This window comes from Euphorbia lathyris, chromosome 2 (assembly GCF_963576675.1).
Source record: "Euphorbia lathyris chromosome 2, ddEupLath1.1, whole genome shotgun sequence".
NCBI classification, from domain to species: domain Eukaryota; kingdom Viridiplantae; phylum Streptophyta; class Magnoliopsida; order Malpighiales; family Euphorbiaceae; genus Euphorbia; species Euphorbia lathyris.
Window position 1 is genome coordinate 57,591,840 of NC_088911.1, and position 23,840 is coordinate 57,615,679.

Sequence of the window (23,840 nt, forward strand, 5' to 3'; positions counted from 1 at the left end):
TATAAATACCTATTAATTATATTAAGAAAGAGAAACTTAATAAATTTGGTAGAAGAGATTTTGTGAAATTAAGAAGTAGATGCTTTCATGGGTATCATTTTGTTTTTGTGAAAACAATAAAAATTATAAAGAAAAATTACCTTGTATTTAAGCCTATGAATATATGCTGCTTAATAAAAATTATTAACAGCGTAATAAACTACTAACAAAAGCAAGAGTACAATTCATGTTCTGCATTCGGCTTTATGATATGTATTAATACCTAATCTGCAAGAAGTATAATTATAATAATTGGAATAAAAGCATATTAAATGGCCAATGAAGATTTTAGGGAGGCAAGTCGTGTCAGGCACCATTAACACAAACAAAGCAAAATCTTTTGTTTCTAACAATAATAAATATAGGATGTCTCCAAACATGCGGTGGTCAAAGGATTCAAAAAATGAAAAGAAATAACAAGCACAGATATTTGAAGAAAAAGAACCTAGACAAGGAAACCTTTACACAGCAAGCCAACCATTGAACCCAAATGAACAACTAAGTTTTACATTTCATACAAACTATGAGGAAAATCTTTTCTAATTCTACAATTTCTTTTTTTCTTTGATTTCTTTTGCTACAAAGAAAGAAAGAAAGAAAGCAAAGCAAAGCAAGGAAAAGCTGTTTTTTCCTTTATAACCTTTGTTTCACACGCCTCCCATTTAGGTCACTGCCATCAAGAATAGCTTCATTCCCATGCCTACTACATAAAATTACCGAGTGTTCGCTCACTTTAGCCACGTACTCCAACAATTCTGTAAGCACCGACGGGCAACTTTCCTTCAAATATTCAAAACCATCCGTCTGCATCACAGCTGCAAAACAAATCAATGTCACTAGCATCAGCTACCCACAATAGGAGGCAGACTTGTATAACTAATCCTAGAAAGAGCATTCATGTGAAGAGGTGTGTATATATGTGATAAAGGAAAACGCATTCTCACTCAACAGATTTTTTAAGTCCTGTTTGCACTTCCTTCATGTTCCAAAATTGAATTGGAAACTATTACAATGAAAAATATTACTTTAACCTTTCTAGGAGTATGCAGTAGATGTCTCAAAATTGCCTAAGCAGGCAACCATGAAACGGGGGGGGGTGGGGGGGGGGGGGTGGGGGGGTGGGGGGAATCCTTTGAATAGATTGCGTTTTTATTTTGACAGTATAAAGATTTTAGCTTCCACTGTTCCTCACAGAACCGTCTTACTTTAAACCAAAAAAACACAGCTCAAAAGGAGCACACTTTAGGTACTAAAATTTTAAGGACTACTTGCTAACTTCAAATTTATTGCCTTCTTTTTCCTTAATTGGTCTCGTCATCATCATTTAATTTTATAGACTGCCAATAGTTATCTGCTATTATTATTTAAGCTTATTGTAGAAGGCAAAAACAAAACAGTTGTTTAATTTTCCATCACCAAGATCCATATGCCATCCATTTTTAAAATGTAGTTTTAGAGTCAAGTGACAGAGTGACTCCAGTTAAATGTAAAAAGATCAGACCTCCACCAATTTCATATTTACTCGGTTCAAAAATAAAATAACATATTAATTATTGAATATTTTGAAAAGGCTGCTAACCTCTCAGATTTTCAGGCATTGCGACAAACTTGAGACACACAGACTTTAACTGGAAACAGTGGTGCTGTTCAGCTAAGGCAAGGGTAGTTGCCACTGTGTTTATAGCAACATCCTCGCAGAGATTGGCTTCACATAGCAGTCTGAGCCTGTCCATCCCATATCTATCGGCTGCTGCAAGCAGATGCTGACACATCAAAGTTGAGGCCCACTTTGAATTCAAACCAGTAAGCTCCTCCAAGTCAGGTAGTGAATCCCAGTATATAAAATGAAGTAAAGCCTGCAATGAAAAAAGAGGGGGGAAACAATTTTTCAGCTAAAATTTTATCACTTCATCATGCGAACTTACTAAGTTGCATGCACTTGGCCACTCAGTACTGCTAACTTGAAAGAAATGTTGGACAAAAGAGTCTGCAAATTACTATATCTGTTTATTATGTAAATTGCTAAGCTGCCTCCACTTGGCCACTTATTTTAGCTTTGAAAAAGTTTAAATATCATGCTTAATGGAGGAAAGAAGAAAAAAGAGAAAATGCTTTGAAGACACGGCACATAAGTACAGGTATGAAGAGATTTAAAAACACAAAAAACAAATAAAACTTTGACAGCAGACCAGTTACCAATTGTGGAAGCAATATTACACAATTTATTCAACTAGGCAAAAACATGTATTGAGTGATTTTTTACAAAACAAATTGAAGGGAAGGTACTAAATATCACAAAAACAACAATTTCAATCAAAATAAAATGTATAAAGGATACAGTGTTAGCTGATAAAGAAAGTGAAAAGTTGAACCTTGAAAACTGGAGCCTCCATGTCTTCAACTTTTATTAGCTGGGTATTTTGATCCTTCATTGGACCAAAGAGTTGGGCTCTGAATACAGGTGATCGAGCAGCAAGTACCAGCTTGTGAGCAGAAAAAACTTCTCCATCAACTTCAAAATTCACATCAGTTCCCTTTCTACTTCCCAAGAGTTGTCCAAAATGGTGGCCAATGTTTGATGGTGGTACTGCTATAGAGTAAGTTTTAGGTCCCTCTGTATGTGACTTAACAACACCAACACTACAGTGAACTTGTAGGCAATCGTCTTTGAGATAATCTGATGACTCCAGAAGAGTTCTTTTGAAAAACCGTTTGTATCCCCTGCAACATATAATGTTTGTTCCTATTATGCATTTTTAAACCAAAACCTCTGGAGAATATAAGAGTGCACAAAATCATTCTATAGTAATGAAAGATAATTGGGTAGAACAGGTATATAAAATCCAAAGGCATCAGTTTGTACAGAACATAACCCTTAAGGTTTCAGATAAAATAAAAAAGGTATCATCATCAAATTGCCATACTATTACGATGTTTATGAACACTAATCACAACTCGCAACAGTAGAACCTCATTGCCAAACATAGGTGAAAAGTTTTAAGCCATTATAATGCTTATTTCATGTATGATACTAAATATGGGAACTTCTGCATCAACTCTTGTGATGCAAAGAATGAGACCACAAACAACCACAACTCAACTGGTCATCAACATATTTTCCAGCAAGGTCGCATGTGGCAGACAAGAGATATTGCCATTTTGCATACAAAAACATCACTACAATTTTATCATTATTTCAACTTTAAACAGACTAAGCTGACAGACAAAATGCTAACAATAAAGAAGGCCAACTCGATCATCTTACGATCTCAACCAGAGTATACAACTCTCTTGACAAACTCATGAGGTACAGAGTAAATGCTATAACTTGAAATTTGCACATGAGGTAAATCATCTGCATACTGGATCAATTATTCTCTTGTGACATTGACATTTGCATCGTCTTAAAATGAAATGAAAGCTTGGCATCCGAAATTAACCCAGTGATAAATTTCGATTAGCTATCAAGGATCATAAATCCACCCTATCATGTCCTCTTTAAACAAAAATCTTGATACAAAACAATAAAAAATGAGCTCTTTAATCACCTCAAGAATCTCAAAAATCCCATACAAATTAACAATACAGTAGTAAATCAGCACAAAACACCTAAATCAACAAAAAGAAAGAAAGAAAAAAGGAATTTTGGAAGTGGGTAAAGGAAACACGATATCTGACCACATGCTGCCGCGATATTTGAGCGTATAAGGCCCACTCTCGAGCGTCCTCCCAAAATGGCTATGAACCTTATGCCTCTCCTTCCCGCTCTGATCCAAAAGTGTTAACTCGAAAAGAGCTCTAACGTCGGTCCCTTCGCTGGCCAAAGCTATGAAAAGTGAAACGTAAGTCGCATTATCCTCGACGCTCTTCCCGTCTGGATAGAAATAAATGGCCCACGAATAGCCCCCGACATTAAAAGTATCGGAAGCAATATATTTGCCGATCCCCAATCCTTTAGATAAAGAATAGCCCGTGATCTTGAACTGGTGAGAACCATTGAGGGTGTCGGTGATGGAAGTGGAGGTGGTGGAGGAATTAGAAGGCGATGATGAGGAAGACGAAGAGGGCCTGGCGGTTTCTCTTAGAATCCTTCCCATGCCCTGAAATTAGGCAAGATCGAGGATAATGTGAGCGAAGCTGTAGGGGTTAAGGGTGGAATTTAGATTTAACAAAAATATAGAATTGAAAGAAAGTGTATGATCTAGGGTTTGAAAAAGCCAAAAGAGAGAAAAAGAAAGTGGAGATTTAATTTATCGGAAAATATTACAGTATGAGTATGATAATTTCAGAGAAAGAGAAGAGAGAATTATTGGTGCTTTTTGGTAAATGCGTGTGGTTGTAATACTCGTAGACAACTGTTGACCGGATGGATTAAGGTCATTTTCGTAATTTTCTTAGATATGCTTCTGCTCAAAGCAAGCAACGTCTATTTTATATTTTTCCCTCCAGTAAATACGCATTTAATCTCACTTCTTTCTTTTCGTAAATTTTCAATCATCTTTTATAAATAATCACTATAGTTTCATTAGAAGGAAAAAAAAAAAAACAATTACAGGTTACAGGAAAGAAAAAATACAAACAATCAAAATATAAAAAATAAAACCTAACATAATTACAGGTTAATGTCAATCTAATATTCATAAATGGATAAAAATGATTATAAAAAACAAATTATAACAACCATACCATTTTCAATTTTCCTCTGTAAAAGTAAATTATCGTTTTCAATTTTTTATTCCATCAATTGCTTATAAGATCAAAAGTAAATTATATTTTTCATTATTTATTCGATTAATTATGGAATCCAAAACAACGGATGATTCATAAATTACTTTGAAGTGCATAAACTTCAATCTCTTTTGATTCTTGATATCAATACTTGATGATTTAAAGTGTAGATTATCAAGTAACATTAACATGTCTTTTAACTAAACTTTTAGTTGAATTTAAAATATAAAATATGTTTATTTTTTAAAGAAAAGACCATGCATTAAATAGCATCAAAATAAAAGATTGAACAATGAAATCTGGAGTACTAATATGTCACTCTATCAGTTTTGGCATAGAATATGATGTATTTGTAAGTTCATGAGTAACACTATTCGCAGAACGATTAGAAAAATGATACTAACATTATTAAACGAATGAATCAACTTATTACAATCATCAAGAACAATGTCGTAATAAGATCTGGAGGCAGGTTGATTAAGATCTAAAACCATCACTTCTGCATCGGTTTCAACAAGACAATCGTCCATACCCTTTATGTTGAGACAACTTAGAGCTTCCTGAATGTCCATAGCTTCCCCTACACAAGGTAAGAAATCACCACGCACAAGTTTGGAAAAAGCTCCACAAAACTTATCGTTGCAGTCCCGTAGCACCGCCCCTAAACCCAGCAGACTCGATCCTGAGATAATAGAGACATTCATATTCAGTTTAAAGCAAGCTGGAGGAGGCCGTAATCAGCGAATCACACCCCAAACAGATCATGTCCCACCTGGAACAATCTGGACACAAACATTCACCCCCTTTGATTGAGCATTTTACAACTCCTTCAACCCAATGCATGATAGACGAAAACAAACATCTGCAGAATTCCTTTAATTATTCCAAATATAATTGTTTCTATTCAGTCACATATTTCACATAACCATAGCCCACAAACAGCAATTCTCGACACTAAAATTTGCAAGAATGAATTCCAACCAATCTTTAAAGCAAAGAAAATCGTCACCCAATCTTTCGTGTTTTTTCAAGAATGAATTCCAACCAATCTTTCGTGTTTTTTCAAGAATGAATTCCAACCAATCTTTAAAGCAAAAAAAAGTTTGAAAACGATTGATAACATTTTGATTTATAAATGATGTCATCAACAGTTATTCCTTCTAAAAGAAAGAATAATGGCAATCAGTAGAAATAATGACAAAATATTATGTCGTCTTAATAGCAATTAATACATGATTAGTGACAATTAATGCAATATTAATGACAATCAATGGAGAATTGATAACAATTGAAATCAATTAAAGTACGGGAGTTGCAAAAGATAGTATATATACCCCCATTATGTTATGCTATAAGTAATTCTTTGTTGTTCACCTCTTCGAGCCTAAACATTTCATTCATTTCACCATGTTACAAACCATATTCTCTTCATAAATATCATTTTGTTTCCCCCTAAATTTACGGGTAATTAGTAACTGGTATGTTTATTCATGGGTAAATTCCAAAAAAAACCCCTGTGGTTTGATGTTGTTCCAAAAAAACTCTTGTGGTTTGTTATTACAAAAAAAAGGACTGTGGTTTACGCCGTTACCCGAAAAATGGAAATTGGCTTAACACCGTTAAAGTGCTGACGTGGCACAGGGGTAAAACGGGAAAATCGATTTTTTTTTATTTTTTTATCTTCTCTCTCCTCCTTCTTCTTCTTTCTCCTCCTTCATCTTCTTCCTTCTCTCTACTTCTTCTTCTTCCTTCTCTCCTCCTCCTTTTTCTTCTTCCTTCTCCTTTCTCCCTTCTTCTTCTTCCTTTTTCTTCTTCCTCCTTCTTCTTCTTCTTTTTTTCTTTCTTTTTTTTAGAAAAAAACTCCCTTACTCGAAGAAATCTGGAATTTTCCAGAAATCTGGAAAATTTCCAGATTTCCGGACATGATGCTTGTGACGAAGACGATGAATGATTTGAAGTTCAGCCAGAAAATCCTCTTTTCTTCCTTTGACATTATCTCTGCAAAATTTCTTCACTGCAATTTCCGATTCTTCAATTCCTCGTATTTGAATTCCCTCCCATTCCCGGCAACCAATCTTCAACTGCAATTCGTCAGGCCCAGCCACTTTCCGAAACTTCCATCCCGTAAACCGCTGATATTCGGAGCGATTAGGAAAGCCAATCTGTCATCGGCATTCTCGAGAAATTATCCCGATCGGAAATGGTGGAGGATTTCCGCCGCATCGACGAAATCGCCGGATGAAATAGCGGTGGTGGGGCGTAACAAGAAGATGATCAGTAATGATGATAACGATAGGAAGGATAGTAATGAGAGTAACGATAGAGCGATTGTTCATGAGAAGGTTGATGAGTGGATGAGAGAATCAGTGACGGAGATCGTCAAGAATCTAAGAGTAGCGCCGTTGTTGGTTCAGGTTTACGAAGGAGGTGAAACGAAGACGTTAGCGGTGGAGGAGGAAACGTGGCCTGCGGTTATGGAAAATTGGGGGAAAAAAGAGGTTCCGGTGCCTGAAGGTGTGATATTTGTTGAGATGTAAATGAATTTATAGGAATTGTTTAGATTGATTGATTTATTGATTAGTGATCAGAATCAATTGATTTGAAGTACTGTGCAGATAGATTGAATCTCTTTTTTAATTTGTTATTGACTGTTTCTGATTATCTTCTTTAAAGATGATTGTGGGATGAAGAATCAAAATGACGATTTTTTGATATTTTATCTGATTAATTTATAATCCCAATTGGAAGAAGGAAGAAGGAGGAGGAGAGAAGGAAGAAGAAGAAGAAGGGAGAAGGAAGAAGATGAAGGAGGAGAGAGAAGAAGAAGGAGGAGATAGGAGGGAAAAAAATAAAAAAAAATCGATTTTCCCGTTTTACCCCTGTGCCACATCAGCACTTTAACGGTGTTAAGCCAATTTTCGTTTTTCGGGTAACGGCGCAAACCACAGTCCTTTTTTTTTGTAATAACAAACCACAAGGGTTTTTTTGGAACAACATCAAACCATATGGGTTTTTTTTGGAATTTACCCTTTATTAATTTCAAAAGACGTTGATGATTCACAATGAAGACATAATTCTACCGATATATGACGGTTATACCTCTCCATTTTTTATATGTTTCATGTTCTCTATATATACATAATAAATAATGGCGGACCAAATTCGTAATTGCATAATGGCGGCTCTGTTTTATTGAATAGCTTGAGTTTAAGGTTTGGATAAGAAAAAAGTTCTAAAATAATAAATCTTTTGAATTAAAGTAAAGTAAAAAGGGGTTTCATTGATTGAATAGGTTGAGTTTAAGGATTGAAGAATGCCGGACCAAATTCGTAATTGTATAATGGCGGCTCTGTTTGATTGAATAGTTTGAGGTTACGGTTTGAATATGAAAAAGTTCTAAAATAATAAACCTTTTGGTTAAAAGAAAAGTAAAAAGGGGTTTCATTCATTGGTTATTTGGTTTTTTAATCAATTTTGGTTTCAACAGTTTGATTTGAGAATCTCTCCCGCATGAGGAGTTTTAGAGTTAGGATTTGAGTATCTTCCAAACAATTTTATTGTTTTTTCGGTTCTAGTCTCTGTATTCAATTCAATGGCTTCTTCGAATAATCATAATATGATTGATGGGGTGGAGAGAAGTCTGCAGTTGGGGCTTGTGCTTGAAGCAGAAGATGTGGTACAAACGGCGCCGATTCAACGTTGGAGCTTTCTTGGGCGTTTTTTGACAGAGAGGATTATAAGAACCCAAAAAATGCTAAGCGTTTTGGCTGATATCTGGCAGCCGGCAAAAGGTTTGACGGTGGAACCATTGGGTCCTAATCTGTTTCGGTTTGATCTATATCATCCATGGGAGCGTGAACGGATCTTAAAAGGAGGCCCTTGGACTTATGACCAACATCTTTTAATCATACAGAAACTTGAAGGAGATGTGGTTCGTGGTGATGAAGAACTAATGTATACGGAGATGTGGGTTCAAGTTCATAATTTGCCAAGTGGTTTTATGTCAGAGAGGGTGGCTGTTTTGATTGGCAATACTTTAGGGATTTTTGTTGAATCGGATCCGAACAACTTCAATGGCGTCGGCAGAACGTATATGAGGATTAGGGTTTCTTTTGATGTTCGGAAAAGCTTGTGTGCTTCTATGCCTATCAGCAAAGCGGGTGAGACTCCGCAAACCATTACGTTCAAATATGAACGTCTGCCTATATTCTGTTTCTTCTGTGGTTGTTTAGGGCATGCTGAGAGATTTTGTTTGAAATTGCTTGATGTGCCTGATCCGGCTACTGTCATACGGCCATTCTCGGTGGAATTACGTGCTCTGCCCCGCAGGTTGCAGCCCCCACCTCAGTCGAAGTGGCTCTTGTCAAAGCCACCTAAAACGGCTCGTCCATTAGAAAATATTGCGGCCCCAGAAAGTTCTACTGGAGGTATTATGAAACAAGGAGTTGGAACTAAGACTGTGATGAATACTGTTTCCTTGTTTGAAAATAATAAGGGGATGGCCTCAAAGCAAGGAGACAAGAAGGATAGCCTTGTTTTTATGGAGTCAAAGAGGAGAAGAAAGGAGGAGGTGGCTGAGAATATAACCTCTGATATGGTGGTGGATACAACACCATTGGTGACTGGCTCAAAAAACTTACAACAGGCGGGATCTGGAGACCAGACCCGCCAAGGAGAATGAGTACGTTAAGCTGGAACTGTCGAGGTATGGGCAACCCTCGAACAGTTCATATGTTAAAGAACTTAGTTGCTAGGTTCAAGCCCGACTTTATTTTTCTGATGGAGGTGAAATGTAACCGCAAGAAAGTTGAGGTAATAAAGCGTAGTCTTTCTCATTCTGGTCTCTTTTTCATTGATCCTATTAACCAAGGTGGAGGTTTGGCTTTACTTTGGAAAATTAATGGTTCAGTCAGTTTGTTACGGGCTTCTAGAAATTTTATTGATGTCAAAGTCTCTTTACTGGGTTTGCCGGAGTATCGATTAACCGGTTTTTATGGTTTTCCTGAGCGTTCTAGAAGGTCAGCTTCTTAGGAGATGATTCGGGATCTATGTAGTAATCGTTCTTTGCCTTGGGTTATTATTGGAGACTTTAATGACATGACTTTACAGAGTGAGAAGAGTGGTGGTCGCAGACATCCACCTTATTTAATTAATGGTTTTTCTGATGTGATTGAGCAATGTAATCTGTTCGAGGTCCCTATGATTGGACATGCATTTACTTGGGAAAAGAGCAGAGGCAATCATAATTTTGTTGAAAAGAAGTTAGATCGGGGATTAGCGTCATCCAGCTGGCTTCAATTGTTTCCTTCGGCCAATGTTATTAATGAGGAAGCTTCGGCCTCTGATCATTCAGCTCTTGTACTGTGTCCGGCCCCTAGTGAAGGGGTGTTTGTTCGCCGGTTCCGCTTCGAAGCTGCCTGGACTCAAGAGCCTGATTGTCGGGAACGGATTGTAAGCTCCTGGAATGTAAATGCCTCGGCTGACATTTTGGTTCGGCAAGAGCAGTGCGGGCAGGCACTGTATCAGTGGGGAGCTGAGTTACGCTGTTGGTTTTCTTCCAAACTTGTGGAGTGTAGAGCTGAGATTAAAAGGTTGCAGAATCGCGTCGACGGGGCTGGTCAGGCGTTACTGTTAGAAGCTTGGGAAAAGCTGGAAAATATCCTGTACCAATAGGAATTGTATTGGAAGCAAAGAGCAAAAAAATTGTGGCTGGCTGGCGGTGATATGAATTCAAAAAATTTTCATGCAGCTACTAATAATAGAAGGAAAAAGAATAGCTTTGTGAGGCTTCGTGATGTAGATGGCGAATGGCGCAGCTGGGGTGCAGGTTTGGATTCTGTTATTCTCTCTTACTTTTCTCAGCTTTTTACCTCGAATGGTTGTGTTTTGGGGCCTATTGTTGAAAATGTGGTGCCGAAGTTGTCTGTGGAAAATTGTGATATGCTTTGTGGTGAGTTTAATGCTGTGGAAATTAAAGAAGCCTTGTTTTCAATGCACCCTGACAAAACCCCTGGTCCTGATGGTTTTAACCCCGGTTTTTATCAGAAGTTTTGGGATGTAGTAGGAGGTCATGTTACTGAAGCTTGTTTGTTATGGTTAAATTCTGGTATGTTGCCTGATGAGATTCATGAAACTAATATTGTATTAATCCCTAAGAAATCGAAGCCTGAGATGGTTTCTGACTTGAGACCGATAGCTCTTTGTAATGTGATCTACAAAATTGTGTCTAAAGTTTTAGTTAATCGGTTAAAGAAAGTCCTTCATGTTCTTATATCTCCGTCTCAGAGTGCCTTTATTCCTGGCAGACTAATCACTGATAATGTTATGCTGGCATTTGAGGTGAATCATTATCTCCATCAGAGGACTAGAAGGGTTTCAAGTGGTATAGTTGCTCTTAAGCTTGATATGTCTAAAGCATATGACAGGATGGAATGGAGATTTCTTCAGGAGATGTTGGTGAAACTTGGTTTCCCATCGAGCTTTGTTAACCTTTTAATGCAGTGCGTTACAAAGGTTAAATATAGGGTTGTCCATGGGAAGCATGTTGTGGGCCCTATTGTACCACAGAGGGGGCTCCGTCAAGGGGATCCGCTGTCACCATATCTTTTTATTATCTGTGCGGAGGGTCTTTCTCTCTACTTATCTAGGCTGGAGTCAGAGGGTCGGATCCGTGGTTGTGTTGTTGCGGACCAAGCGCCAGCAATCTCTCATCTGTTCTTCGCTGATGATAGTTACTTCTTTTTCAGAGCCAATCGATCAGAAGCTTCAGCTATTAAACAAGCTCTAAATGACTATGAGTGTGCTTCTGGACAGAAAATAAATTTATCAAAATCCTCTATTTCTTTCAGTCGAAACTGCCCAGATGGTGGGTGTGCTGAAGTTAGTAATATCTTGGGGGTGTCCACTGTAGCCCTCCCGGATAAGTATCTGGGTCTACCTTCGGTGGTGGGAAGGAATAGGTCACAGGTTTTTGGCTTTGCTGAGGACATGGTCCGGGCTAGATTGAAGAGTTGGAAAGCCAGATTTCTATCAAGAGCAGTTAAGGAGGTTATGATCAAATCAGTAGTGCAGGCGCTTCCTACTTATGCTATGAGTCTCTTCCTTTTTCCTATGAATATCTGTGATGACCTTGAGAAGTTGATGAATTCATTTTGGTGGGGATCAGATGGTTCGGGTAAAGGTAGTTTACATTGGAAATCGTGGGATAAGCTGTGTTGCCCGAAAAAAGCTGGTGGAATGGGGTTCAGAAAATTGCATAATTTCAACTTAGCTTTATTGGCTAAATAAGGCTGGCGTCTCAGCTCAAAACCTGAGTCTCTTGTGGCTCGTGTTTTTAAGGCTCTTTATTATCCGAATTGCTCTTTTCTTGATGCATCTTTATCTGATGGGCCTAGCTTCATCTGGCGTAGTATTATGGGTGCTCAAGAATTGTTAAAGTCAGGTATTCGTAGATTTGTAGGGGCGGGTGGTGAGGTCCGAATTTGGGATGACCCGTGGCTCCCTGACGATCATTTTCCATATATTGAAAGTGAAAAATTGGATGGTTTAGGGGTGGAAGTGGCGGCTGATCTTATGGAGGAGGGTCGGAGGTCTTGGGATGCTGGGTTAGTTTCGGGTATTTTTGTTCCTCGGGATGCAGATCTTATTCTCCGTATCCCCTTATCTAATCGGGTTGATCATGATATGTGGTATTGGAAGGATGACCGTCGGGGCATCTATACAGTTAAAAGTGGGTATCGAAAGCTTATGTCTGGATTTGGAACAAATTGGTTCATTGATTCTCCACTATGGAATAAAGTTTGGAATCTTAAAGTGCCCCCTAAAGTTAAGAACCTTCTTTGGCGGGTTCTTGCTAACTGTTTTCCTTCTAAAGTCGCGCTGAAAGCCCGAAGGGTTCCTATCTCAGATTTATGCGAGCTCTGTCATGGGGCGGTGGAAGATTCGTATCATATTTTTCTCAAATGTACTATGGCTCGAGCTATTTGGACTATTTCGCCTATTGGGGATGTGGGAACCCAATTTCACAACATTTTTTATTATTGGGGCTGGATCTTCTCTAAACCAGTGGAGCTTGTTGAGCTTGTAGCCGTTTTATGGTGGATCATTTGGTGTTATAGAAATAACATGGTGTGGAATCGGAAGGGTTCACAAGTCTCGATCCTATACCATTCGGCCGGCTCCTTTTTACAGGCCTGGAAGAAAGCGCAGGCGTCTGTTTCTTCTTCAGGCAGTCCGACTGTGCCAAGCCTGACGGTGTGGCAGCGTCCTCCAACAGGCTTCGTAAAATTGAATGTGGATGGTGCGTCATTCGCGGACGAGAATGTGGCTGGGTTTGGGTGTATTGTTCGGGATGAGTCGGGCCGTTTTGTTGCAGCTAAAAATGGAATCTTGCAGAATTATCAAGATGCATCGTTCATTGAAGCTCTATCGGTCCGTGAAGCTCTTAGTTGGATCAAAGACCGCAGATGGAAGGATGTAATCATTGAATCAGATTCTTTGATCGTGGTACAGTCTATGGTCCGCCCGTTAGAGGTTTCATCTCCTTTTAACGCCTTAGCCAATGATTGTCATTTTTCATTGAACGAGTCTTTTAATTGCTCTATTCGATTTGTCTGTCGTTCTGCAAACTCTGTTGCTCATTTGTTAGCTAGAAGTAGTATTTTACCTTTACATCGGGGTGAGTGGTTTTTTGTACCCCCTGATTTTATTTGTAATATGCTTCTTCTTGATTCTTAATATATGCTTCTTTGGTTGTCAAAAAAATAAAAAATAAATAAAAAATAAATAAAATTAATATTGACATATATAAAATAAAAAATAGTATAATATATATACATATATAAATAAATAGGCAAAAGCTAATGAGCGCTCTCGGAGCGCTAGATAAAAAAATAATTGTCATTAATTACTACATTGAAAGAATAAATAAAAGGATGTCATTATTGGTCATTAATCTTTTTTTTACTAATTCATCATAATTTTTTTTTACTAATTAATCATTAATCTTTTTTTTACTAATTGATCATTAATTACTCAATTTTATTCCCACCATAACGTCTCATTCCCTCTATTTTCTATTCCCACCATTTTATTTTCAGAAATTGAAAGAAAAAAAAATTCTGCAGAAATTGAAAGAAAAAAATCTCAAAATGAAGGTGCAATTGTGGGAAATATTATGGAGGGAATGAGATTTTTTTCTTGACAGAAGATGAAATGGGATGATGAGAAACTCAAGTTTATTTATTCTTTTATAATTTATTATCTTTTTTCTATTGAATTAATAACCACTTTATTTATTTTTCAATTAAAATTATAAAATTTCTAAGGGAAGATGAAATGGTGGGAATAGAAAATAGAGGGAATGAGATGTTATGGTGGAAATAAAATGAAGTAATTAATGATCAATTAGTAAAAAAATGATTAATGATTAATTAGTAAAAAAATGATTAATGATCAATTAGTAAAAAAGAGATTAATGATCAATAATGGCATCCTTTTATTTATTCTTTCAATGTAGCAATTAATGACAATTATTTTTCTTATCTAGCGCATCGGGGCGCCCGTTAGCGGGCTCGAAATAAATATATGAATATATAAAAAATATAAAGGAGAGATTTCAATTACAAAAATAAGATTATGAATTGTCAAAAGACAAAATTCTGGCGAATAAGGTTTCGTCACAAATAACTAAAGTCATGGCTTAATACGAGGACTCGAAAGTGAAATGGAGCCATTACGGAAATTAATCACTTAAGTCCCTGCACCTCATCGAGGTGCCTGCAGAAATTGCAAAGTCATTTATTCACATTGCTGACATATTTGACATATTTTTGTATTTTAATCATAACTCTCTTATACAAACTCGGATTGAGACGATTCTAAATGTTATGGAAAGCTAAGAGATAGACGAACAAACTATTAGAATAATAATTTCCAAATTCTAACTGTAAGAGACTCAAAATATTGTAATAAGTTTACATATTTGTTAAAGCCTAAGATTCTTTTCCCACTTTAACACATTTTCAACTCCTAAGTTGTTAAAGTTTGGTGCCACCCTCTTTAAAACTTAATTTGGAATATTATGAGGTTGGGGGACATAAGAAAACTTGGTTTTTAAGAGTATATGTGACTTCTCACTATAAAATGAGACATTAGGAGCCATTCGAAAATACACCAAGCTTATGCTTAATTTTTTTTCCCTTTTAATATTAGTATGTTGATTCTTCTCTTCAAGAATCATTTATATTTTCTGTTGTAATTGTTGTTGTTGTTCTTAAGTTGTTGTTTATGCAAAAGTTCATCCAATAAAAGTAAGTTTCAAGTCATCAATGAAGTTCGTTCGACAATTGTCATTACAGTTTCTTCTAAACTTTAATCTCTTTTTATTACTATGAGCTCCATTATCTTTCTTTCTAAAGTGAATTTTAATTTAATCATAGGATAAAAACACCTTAACTAAGGTTTTAAAAGTGGATCTTAACCTCAACTATGTGGTAATCATGTTAACCTAATTAAGCCATGTTTATCATTTTAAGAACTAATTTATGATTCTTAATGCTTATTGGAGATAGACCAAATCCCAACTCGAATATAATTAATCATCTATATTGACCGTGATTAAATTGTGATGTAGATTAAGTCGATGTGGACAGTTTTAGTCTTAAACCGACAAAGAACACAATCTTCTCAAGCCTAGCTTGAAGGTTGGATGAACCCAAAGGAATAACTCCTTGCTCTAATGGAGGCTTGTATTTTAAATAATATCAAAGTTGTCTTTCATTACAAAATAGGGAGCTTTTATACTTTCCCCAATTCAAGTAACAAAAGACTAAAAGACCATGCTAGGGTTTCATAGATAGTTTTAACTAATAGGGGTAAAATAGGGGTAAAGAGGATTAATGGCAATTCAGTAAATAAAATGGTAGTGGCAAAACAGTAATTAGGAGGTGGCAGATATTGTTCCTTGCAGAAAGAACTTGGGGAGGAAGTATTCCTCCGCCAGGCACGCTCCACGTATCCTTCCTCACGCTCCGCGTGAGTGCCCTCCTAGACTTGGTGCTTCTCGTTGGCTCACTTCACGCTCCGCGTAACTGACCTTCTGGATCTTACTCGTTTCGAAGGCTCGATCCACGCTCCACGTGGATGACCTCTTGGACTCTCTTTCCGGTTTGAGGCTCTTCACGCTCCGCGTGTTCTACTGACTGCTGCCTTCCTCCTTGGGTGGTTCTCCATGGTCCTCACTAGCTTTGGCACTACACTCCACGTCCTTTGGTTTCAGGGCCGCTGTTACGAGATAGATGCCCTCATCAAATTGATTAATGAAACTCATAAGTTTGAACTAATGACCATTTAGTGCGGCTTATTGGTTTTTCAAGGTTTTTCATGAATCTTATTATGATCTTATATTTATTACTTTAGCTGAACTAAAGTGAACTAATAAATCAAAAGTTTGGAACTAAGAAAACTTAATGCTTCTTTGCATTAATTACTTTAGCCAGACTAAGATAAATTAATTAATTGAAAGTTTAGAATTAATGACTCAAGAGGTTTTTTTTAATCTTAAGTAATCACTTTAGCTGGACCAAGGTAAAATAGTTTAAAAAGGTTTAGATTTAACAAACTTACGATGTTTTCTCTTCTTTTGTTAATGCTTGTTATCCAAGCATTTTTTATTCATTTTAATACAAGCTTACTTTTTATATAAAAAAAAGACATATATTATGGAACGTAAAAGATTTTTTAGAAAGACATTTATTATGGAATGAAACAAATTATTGTTTCATAATTTTTTTATATAATTAATTAATTTAATATTTTAGATAATTTATTTAAAAAATCAATTAATATTTTAAATGTTAATTGGCCTCACAAATTAACAATGGTGTAAATTATAAAATAATTATAAAATGGAATATATTTAAAAGTAAGATTGAAATTGTGTTGATGTAAAACAAATGCAGGATAAAAATACTTATTAGTACCTAAAAGAACAGGGAAAATTACAAAATTGGATAAAATGGAAGGCCCATTTATATATTTAACCCATTTACTCAACCTACTACATATCTAGACTGTTTTTATGTGACTTTCCCATAATATTCTCAATATTTACGGCACGGCTATCTCTCTCCCGTCTGACTTCGCAGATTCCAGAATATGCGAAGCATGCGAAGCTAATGTTTGGTTTAGTTGATGATTTTAATTAACATATGCGAAGTCTCAATGTGTTTTGAACAAAATTCGTTAAGTGGTATATAACAAAAAATGGCAAACACCAACGGATTCTAACATTAAAATCATAACATTATCAAAATTTACAACAAAATTTCCACAATAAACTCCTAACAAATCACTTCATAATACATAAGTTCCTATTTACTACCGATGGATGGATGTGTCTCACGGTACTGAATAGGATTGCCACAATAAACTCCTAACAAATCACTTCATTATACATAGACTCTTATTCACCACTGATAGACGGATGTCTCATGATACATAGGCTCTTATTCACCATTGAGGGATGGACGTGTCCCACGGTGTAAGCTCCTATTCACCACCAATGGTTGGAAGTCCAGACCGTTTGGAATGGATGTCTCTCATGGCACCCCACACGTCGGCTTCCAGGAATGAATATTATGTATTCAATCACCTACAGAAAAGATTAATCGTGTTAGGCAGAAAAAAGGAAGATTTGGCTTCACGAAATGAGGATTCGCTAAGTATGCGAAAATAAATGTGCAAGGAACAGGGTGATTTTACTTAGTGAAACGATGATTTCGCGACGTCTACGAGGAGAAATGTGACGCTCTGACTTCGCAAAACGATGATTTCGCGACGTCTGCGGGAGAAATTTATCGAATTACCTCGCAAACTTCGTGTAATCATCGTTTCGCAAAGTTAAATTGATAAATTTCTCCCCACAGACTTCACAAAAATGGCATATGCTAAGTGAATTTATGGGTAAAACGCAGGGAAAGCAAGATATACTTACATTTTTTCGATGAAAACAATATGATAAACTGGGAAAACGATGAAAATAACGTAGAATCACCATTTCTTCGATTGTCACAAGAAGAAAGAAACCAAGAAACGAGCAGGAAATGGAATATGAAGAACCATGGCTTCGCTTTTTAGGATTAGGAAGATGAAGAATTAAGAGATGAAGATGTTGGTCCCTTATAATGTAACAAGTTAATTCCAAGGGGGGGATAGGAACTATTTAAAATTTTAGTACGTTAAGGCTGACTTCTTTTTCTTTGAAAAAGGATTACACAGCGCGCTGAGTAAATTAAGACACTAGCTTAGTCAACTGGTGACTAAGTCAGCTTCTTTCTTTGAGTCAGGAGATAGCACTTGAGTCTATTCCTGAACTCAGATACTCAATAAACACAACTCAGCATGACCTCTTTACTTGGTCAGTTTTGTTTAAGCAAGCAATATATATATTAAGGAGTTTAAGGTTAGAAAGATGTTACTCAGTAGATTTATCCAGGTTCGGCCTCTAAGCCTACGTCCTGTCCCCGGAACACGTTCCGAGCTTTCGAATTCTCTACTGAGCTCTTTAACGGTAGAGCATCAAACCTTTTACAACTTAGAAACTGAGTATAACAAGATTACCTTCCTCTATACCTCTACTCACTCCTAATCTCTCGCTGAGTACTATAACCGAGTACTCAGCCTCTCCTTTCTAATCTCTAGAAATGATAAAGATTTGTCCTAAACAACAATTGCTAAGACACTTTAGATGATTGAATAATCACTCTAGACTTTTACACGAAAGATATAGAATTTGGTGTAAGTATTTGCTTTGCTTTTTCTCACAGAACTTCGAGTAGAATTTTGGTCAGCGTAATGGCTTGATGAAGATCTGCATAGAATGAAGCAATTGAAAGGCCCTTTTATAGAGACGTCTGAGGCATCAGTCATTTCGAATTTCGAAATAACCGTTGGAGGGAAACGGCTTCCTATCGTTGTCACTCAGTCCTGCTCAGTACTCTTGGCCAATCAGATTCAAGTATCTTCTGTCTTCGGTCAGTACTGAGCAGCTTTTAGTCAGTCCGGCAGAATGTCTCTCCATTTATGGTAAGGTCAACTAGACAACTTTCAGTGTCTTCTGAACTTTACCCAAAGTAGAAATACTTTGTCTGGAAGTTGTTCTTGCTCAACTGCTGTCTTGTACTCTTTGTCGATACAACTCAGCAGCTTCGTTCCGAAGTTGTTCAACGAAGGTCTTCTCGATCCTTCTTTCGCTGAGCTGCGTTTTGTACACAACGACAGCGTCTTGCACACGCGGGCCGAGTGGTCTTGATTTGTTTGACTTGGGCTTTGACTTCCGTATTGGGCTTTAAGCATTTTAGTCTTTATGTCTTATAAACAATTTAACTCAACACTAAACAAACACATTAGTGTAATAAATCAAAGCATTTAAACTTAGTGTGTTTAGAATATATTTAATTTTACTTAAATAATTTTGTCAAATCAAAATCATGTGGAAAGGTGTTTCAACAAACTCCCCCATTTTGATGTTGGCAAAACTATTCAGCGAAGAACTCAGTGTTGAGCTCCCCCATGATAGTTGTCCTAATATTACTTAGTATACTCCCCCATCAGGGTTGAGCTACTGACTTAGTTTTACTCTAAACATTTTAAGGTTTAATCGAGTAAGTCTAAGGTCAGTTTTCAGATATAGGTCAGCTCAAGGAACATATTCTAATTTACTCAGTGTTAAGCGGAAGATTTAACATTCAGAGAGCGCTGAGTATTTTATTGTTCAATGGGTCTTATGAGACAGTGTTTAATAAAAATACAAGATAATGTCAAACATTTTATCAGCATAGCATACAATCAACAAGTATTATAAACAGTAAACACAGTTGATGTATTTGAAGATACATAGTAACATAATACTCAGCATTATATAAAATAACTCAAGTTTGGATAAAAGATGCAAGTATTATATTGAAATAAAGTAGTCAGCATATACAACAAAAAGATAAGCAAAAAGAAACATAGAAACTACAAAGTAATAAACAAACTGAGTTAGCCTAATAAACAAACTGAGTTAGCCTATTTCTATTTCTTCTTCTTATGCTTAGACTGACTACTTCTAGCAGCCTCCTGCTGAGTTCTAGCTTGTTCTTTCTCCCCCATTTTGTCAGCATCGGGAGGAGGAGGAATTCTAAAGGAGTCGGTTAAGGTCGCGTTGGTCAGTAAGGCGGACAACTCCTTAAGCTTGTCGGCACTTTCATTGATGTCGTCGAAGACAGCAACGCCATCATCCAAGACCTCTTTAGGTATACTGAGTTCAGCTGCGCTGAGCATGCTCAGTATGTAGGCTTGAGACTTACCCACCCAAGTAATTGTATCTGACAGTGCAGCAAAAACTTGATGAAATGTCTTCAGAAGGGCTGAGTCATAATATTGACGCTGGATATTATAGTGACGCACATGGGTGAAAGTCTTTTGGGTAGTGACCAGTATCTCATTCTGCTTTATTTGGTCAGTGTCCATCTCTTGCTTATTCAAGTTCAGCAAACGAACGGCTTCGCTAATTTGCTCCACCGAGCATTGAGAATAGGAAGCCAGCTGATGGTTGGTCTTGTTTTGCTCAGTGTGAAGTTGGGCAAAGAGCATCTGAACTTCAGCAGAAGTTGCATATTGAGTGTTCGCAGCTGACAAGGTCTGGAATTGTCCCTGAAGAGTATTGAGATGTTGAACCGTTGTCAGTTGGAGCTCAGCCAGCTTCGTTATTGAGTCCTGCTTGGGCTGTTGTGATTGAATTGAGATCATATCACTTAGCAAATCCTTTAGTCCTTTAACTTCATTTAAAAGCTGAGTGACTTGGGACAGCTGAGTTGACTCATTGTTGGTAGACCCAGCAGTAGGTTCAGCATTTTGATAAAGATTTTTGATTAATGACTGCACCGAGTTGATGAGTTGTCTACCAGACTCGGTGGCATGCAGATAGCTGAGTGATCGTTCATCAGGTTGCCTAGTTTCCTCAGTGTGACCAGTTGATGGAGGAGTCAGATTTTTTTCAGGGACGACATGGTCAGTGACTGGAAGGGGGTTTTCAATCTGCACTTGGTTCTCTTGGAGAGATGATTGATCGGCAGGAATGATTGTTGGTGCAGAAGTAAGCTGAATGGGTTCAGTGCTGACAGGGGCAGGAGTTTCCTGAGCCAGCACAGTGCTTGGAGCAGCAGCATTAGCGAGAACTTGCTCGGTTTGGCTTGTAGGGTTGGCAGAAGCATTCAAGTCGGCTTGTTCCTGTAATGAAGAAACAGAGGCTTGCTTTTCAAGAGAAGCTGACAGAGAAGAAGAAGTTTGTTTGCTAAAAATTTTTAGCTTAAGTGTAGAAGGGTCTTTGGTCGGTTTCTGGACAGGGAGGTCAATGACAGTTGTCTGACTTACCTTTACTAGTCTTTTTCTTCGAGGAGGTGTAGTGTCAGCTGGGATAGACTCTACTGAGTGAGGAGGAGAAGTTTCTTCTTGATCAGCATTGAGCTGGTCAGTTTGTTCTTGTTCTTCTTCTGCAGCCAACTCAGTATTAGTTGGGTCAGCAGTTTCCTCTCCACTGGCTATCTCATCAGTGTCATCCTGACCACTTTCTTCTTCCTCCTGTTGATCATTCCCTTCGTCTTCTTCTAGCTCTTCTTCAACCTGTGTGATGAACTGATCATCCAGTTGTACATCATCTTCTTGATGCTCAGCTTCAGTTCCCTGACATTGTGTGAAGTGAGAATCACCAGGAATAATGAAGTCAGTGGGGATAGCATCAAGAGGAGTTAGCTCTGAAGAATTCTTCTTCTTCAGAGGTTGCTCATCAGCATCCATTCTTTCTTCTGTATCAGGCTCATCTTGCATGTTTCTCTTCTCAACTGACTTAGGTCTCTCCTGACCTTTTTGAGCAACTGACTTCAGCTTCTTGGCCGGAGACTCAGAATCTTTTGAAGGAGTCCCAACAGCTTTCCTTTTGCGGGGAGCTGGAGCCTTTGTTCTTTTGCCCTTCTTTGGGACAGTCTCCTCAGCAGGCTGATCATCACCATTGGCTTTCTTAATCGGTTGGTCAAACTTCAAGGCACGCAACGCAGCAGCTGTGATCTCAGAACCTTGGGCCTCAGTTTCCTCGGATAGGTCAATCTGATGGTCTATGAGGATTCTGGTAATGAGTGAGCCCAGCCTTAGAGTTCCAGTGCTCCTTTGGAAGCCGGCAATTAAGAATACTGGTATGTTGATAGGCTTGTAGGTCAGCATATGCCATATGAAGCATTGCCCAAAGTTTGTTGCTGAGCTGGTGCAATTTATCTTAGGGAAGATATAATTGGTCAGCAGGTAGTGTGCCATCTTTTGGTGCTAGCCCATTAAGGAACTGGAGATTTCTCCAGAATGGCCAGCGGGCTTGCAGAAGGTGCCAGAGTACCCAGTTCCTTCATGATCACCAGTCCTCCTCAGTTTTGTTCCTTCATTCTTCATTTTCAGTAAGTTGGCAAGGTAGGTAGGGTTGACAAAAATTGTTTTCTCTTTTACCACAGTTACTAGGTGGTCCTGGTTATCGTCAGCAACCCGCAGATTATGGTAGAATTCCCTTACTAAGTCAGGGTAAGTTGGATCTCTGATTGAGAACAGCTCGATCCAGCCATTCTTCGATATCCATTCACATAATGGTTGCTCGGTTTCTATGAAAGCCTCAGAGAACCACCTTGAGTGGTCTATCTTCCACTCTCTAACGTCTTCGAAGACCTTAGTATAGGTTCTGACTTTGGCCGACTTTCCTTTAGAGGAGGTGGCTTGGCCAACTTTGCCTTTGTTCGGTGTAGTGGCCTTAGTTGTTCCAGGCGGATAGAATGCCTGGAAGGTTCATCGGAACTGGTCTTAGAGTGACCGGCACCGGAGATGTTCAAGGAAATCTTAGTCATAGTTTCAGAGAGGAGTTTGGAATTTTTGAGAGTTTTTAGAGAGGAAGTATTTATGCCAGAGAATTCGGTAAGTGTAAAGAGATAAAAATGGGGATTTGCCCATTATTTATAGCTGTGAGAGGTGGATCTTATCGAATCCATGTGTCAGTTTTGCCTTGGGATTGTCAACCGATAAGGATCCTGGCATTTATGACACATTCGGCGCATACGTCATCCTAGGTGGCTATTCGTGTGCTTTAGCATTAAATGCAACGGATCTTATAATCAGCGTTTAGAATTCTAAATGTTCTATATTCTGAGTAGTCATTTTTATACAAACGGATGGTTTAAGTAGTTGGTTGCTCAGTTTGAGATAACTACTCAGTGCACATATTTGCTCAGTATGTGATATTCATTCATTTAGCATTAAACACTCATCATACATCTATTCACTCAGCAAATAATAGCATAGATCATTCAGCATGTTAATTCACTCAGCATGAATCTATATTTAGAACTGAGATTTACTGAAAAGGATTAAACATACCAATGACTTCTCTCAGTATGCTGAACTACTCACGAGCCAGTGGCTTTGTGAAGATATCCGCAAGCTGCTCATTCGTTGGGACATACGTCAGCTTTATCTCACCTTTGAGTATATGGTCTCTAATGAAGTGATGTCTGATGCTGACATGCTTCATCCTGCTGTGCTGAATTGGGTTCTTTGATAGATCAATTGCACTTTTGTTGTCACCTTTGACCTTAATTGTATTTGTTTGAACACCATAGTCTTCAAGCTGTTGCTTAATCCATAGGACTTGAGCAACACAGTGTCCAGCAGCAATGTACTCAGCTTCAGTGGTAGACAAGGCTACTGACGCCTGCTTCTTGCTGAACCAAGATACAAGACAGCTCCCTAGGAAGTGGCATCCTCCAGAGGTGCTTTTTCGTTCAAGCTTGTCTCATCCATAGTCAGCGTCAGTGTATCCAACGAGTGTTGTTAAGCCCAAAATATACCTAAAATATCATCAATAATTACATCAGTTTTGCTACGAATTTATGCTATTTATAACTGTTTAGAAAGCTTTTACTCTCGAATATGTTTCTTTCTTGTAAGGTACATAAATATTTGGTAAAATCCAAATAGGAACGAAAAGAGCTCAAAAACAGAAG

General features: G+C 37.7%; 1 protein-coding gene across 1 annotated transcript; it reads right to left on the minus strand.

Annotated features, from left to right (window-relative positions):
- Nucleotides 1-355: 355 nt before the first annotated feature.
- Nucleotides 356-4,328, minus strand: LOC136218319 (BTB/POZ and MATH domain-containing protein 2-like). Its single transcript, XM_066005118.1, has 4 exons — nucleotides 3,718-4,328; nucleotides 2,412-2,760; nucleotides 1,619-1,895; nucleotides 356-854 (listed from the first exon to the last, which is right to left on the minus strand). Exons 1-4 carry the CDS (start codon nucleotides 4,134-4,136, stop codon nucleotides 673-675), a joined length of 1,227 nt encoding a protein of 408 aa, XP_065861190.1. The 5' UTR covers nucleotides 4,137-4,328; the 3' UTR covers nucleotides 356-672.
- Between the last annotated feature and the right edge of the window lie 19,512 nt (nucleotides 4,329-23,840).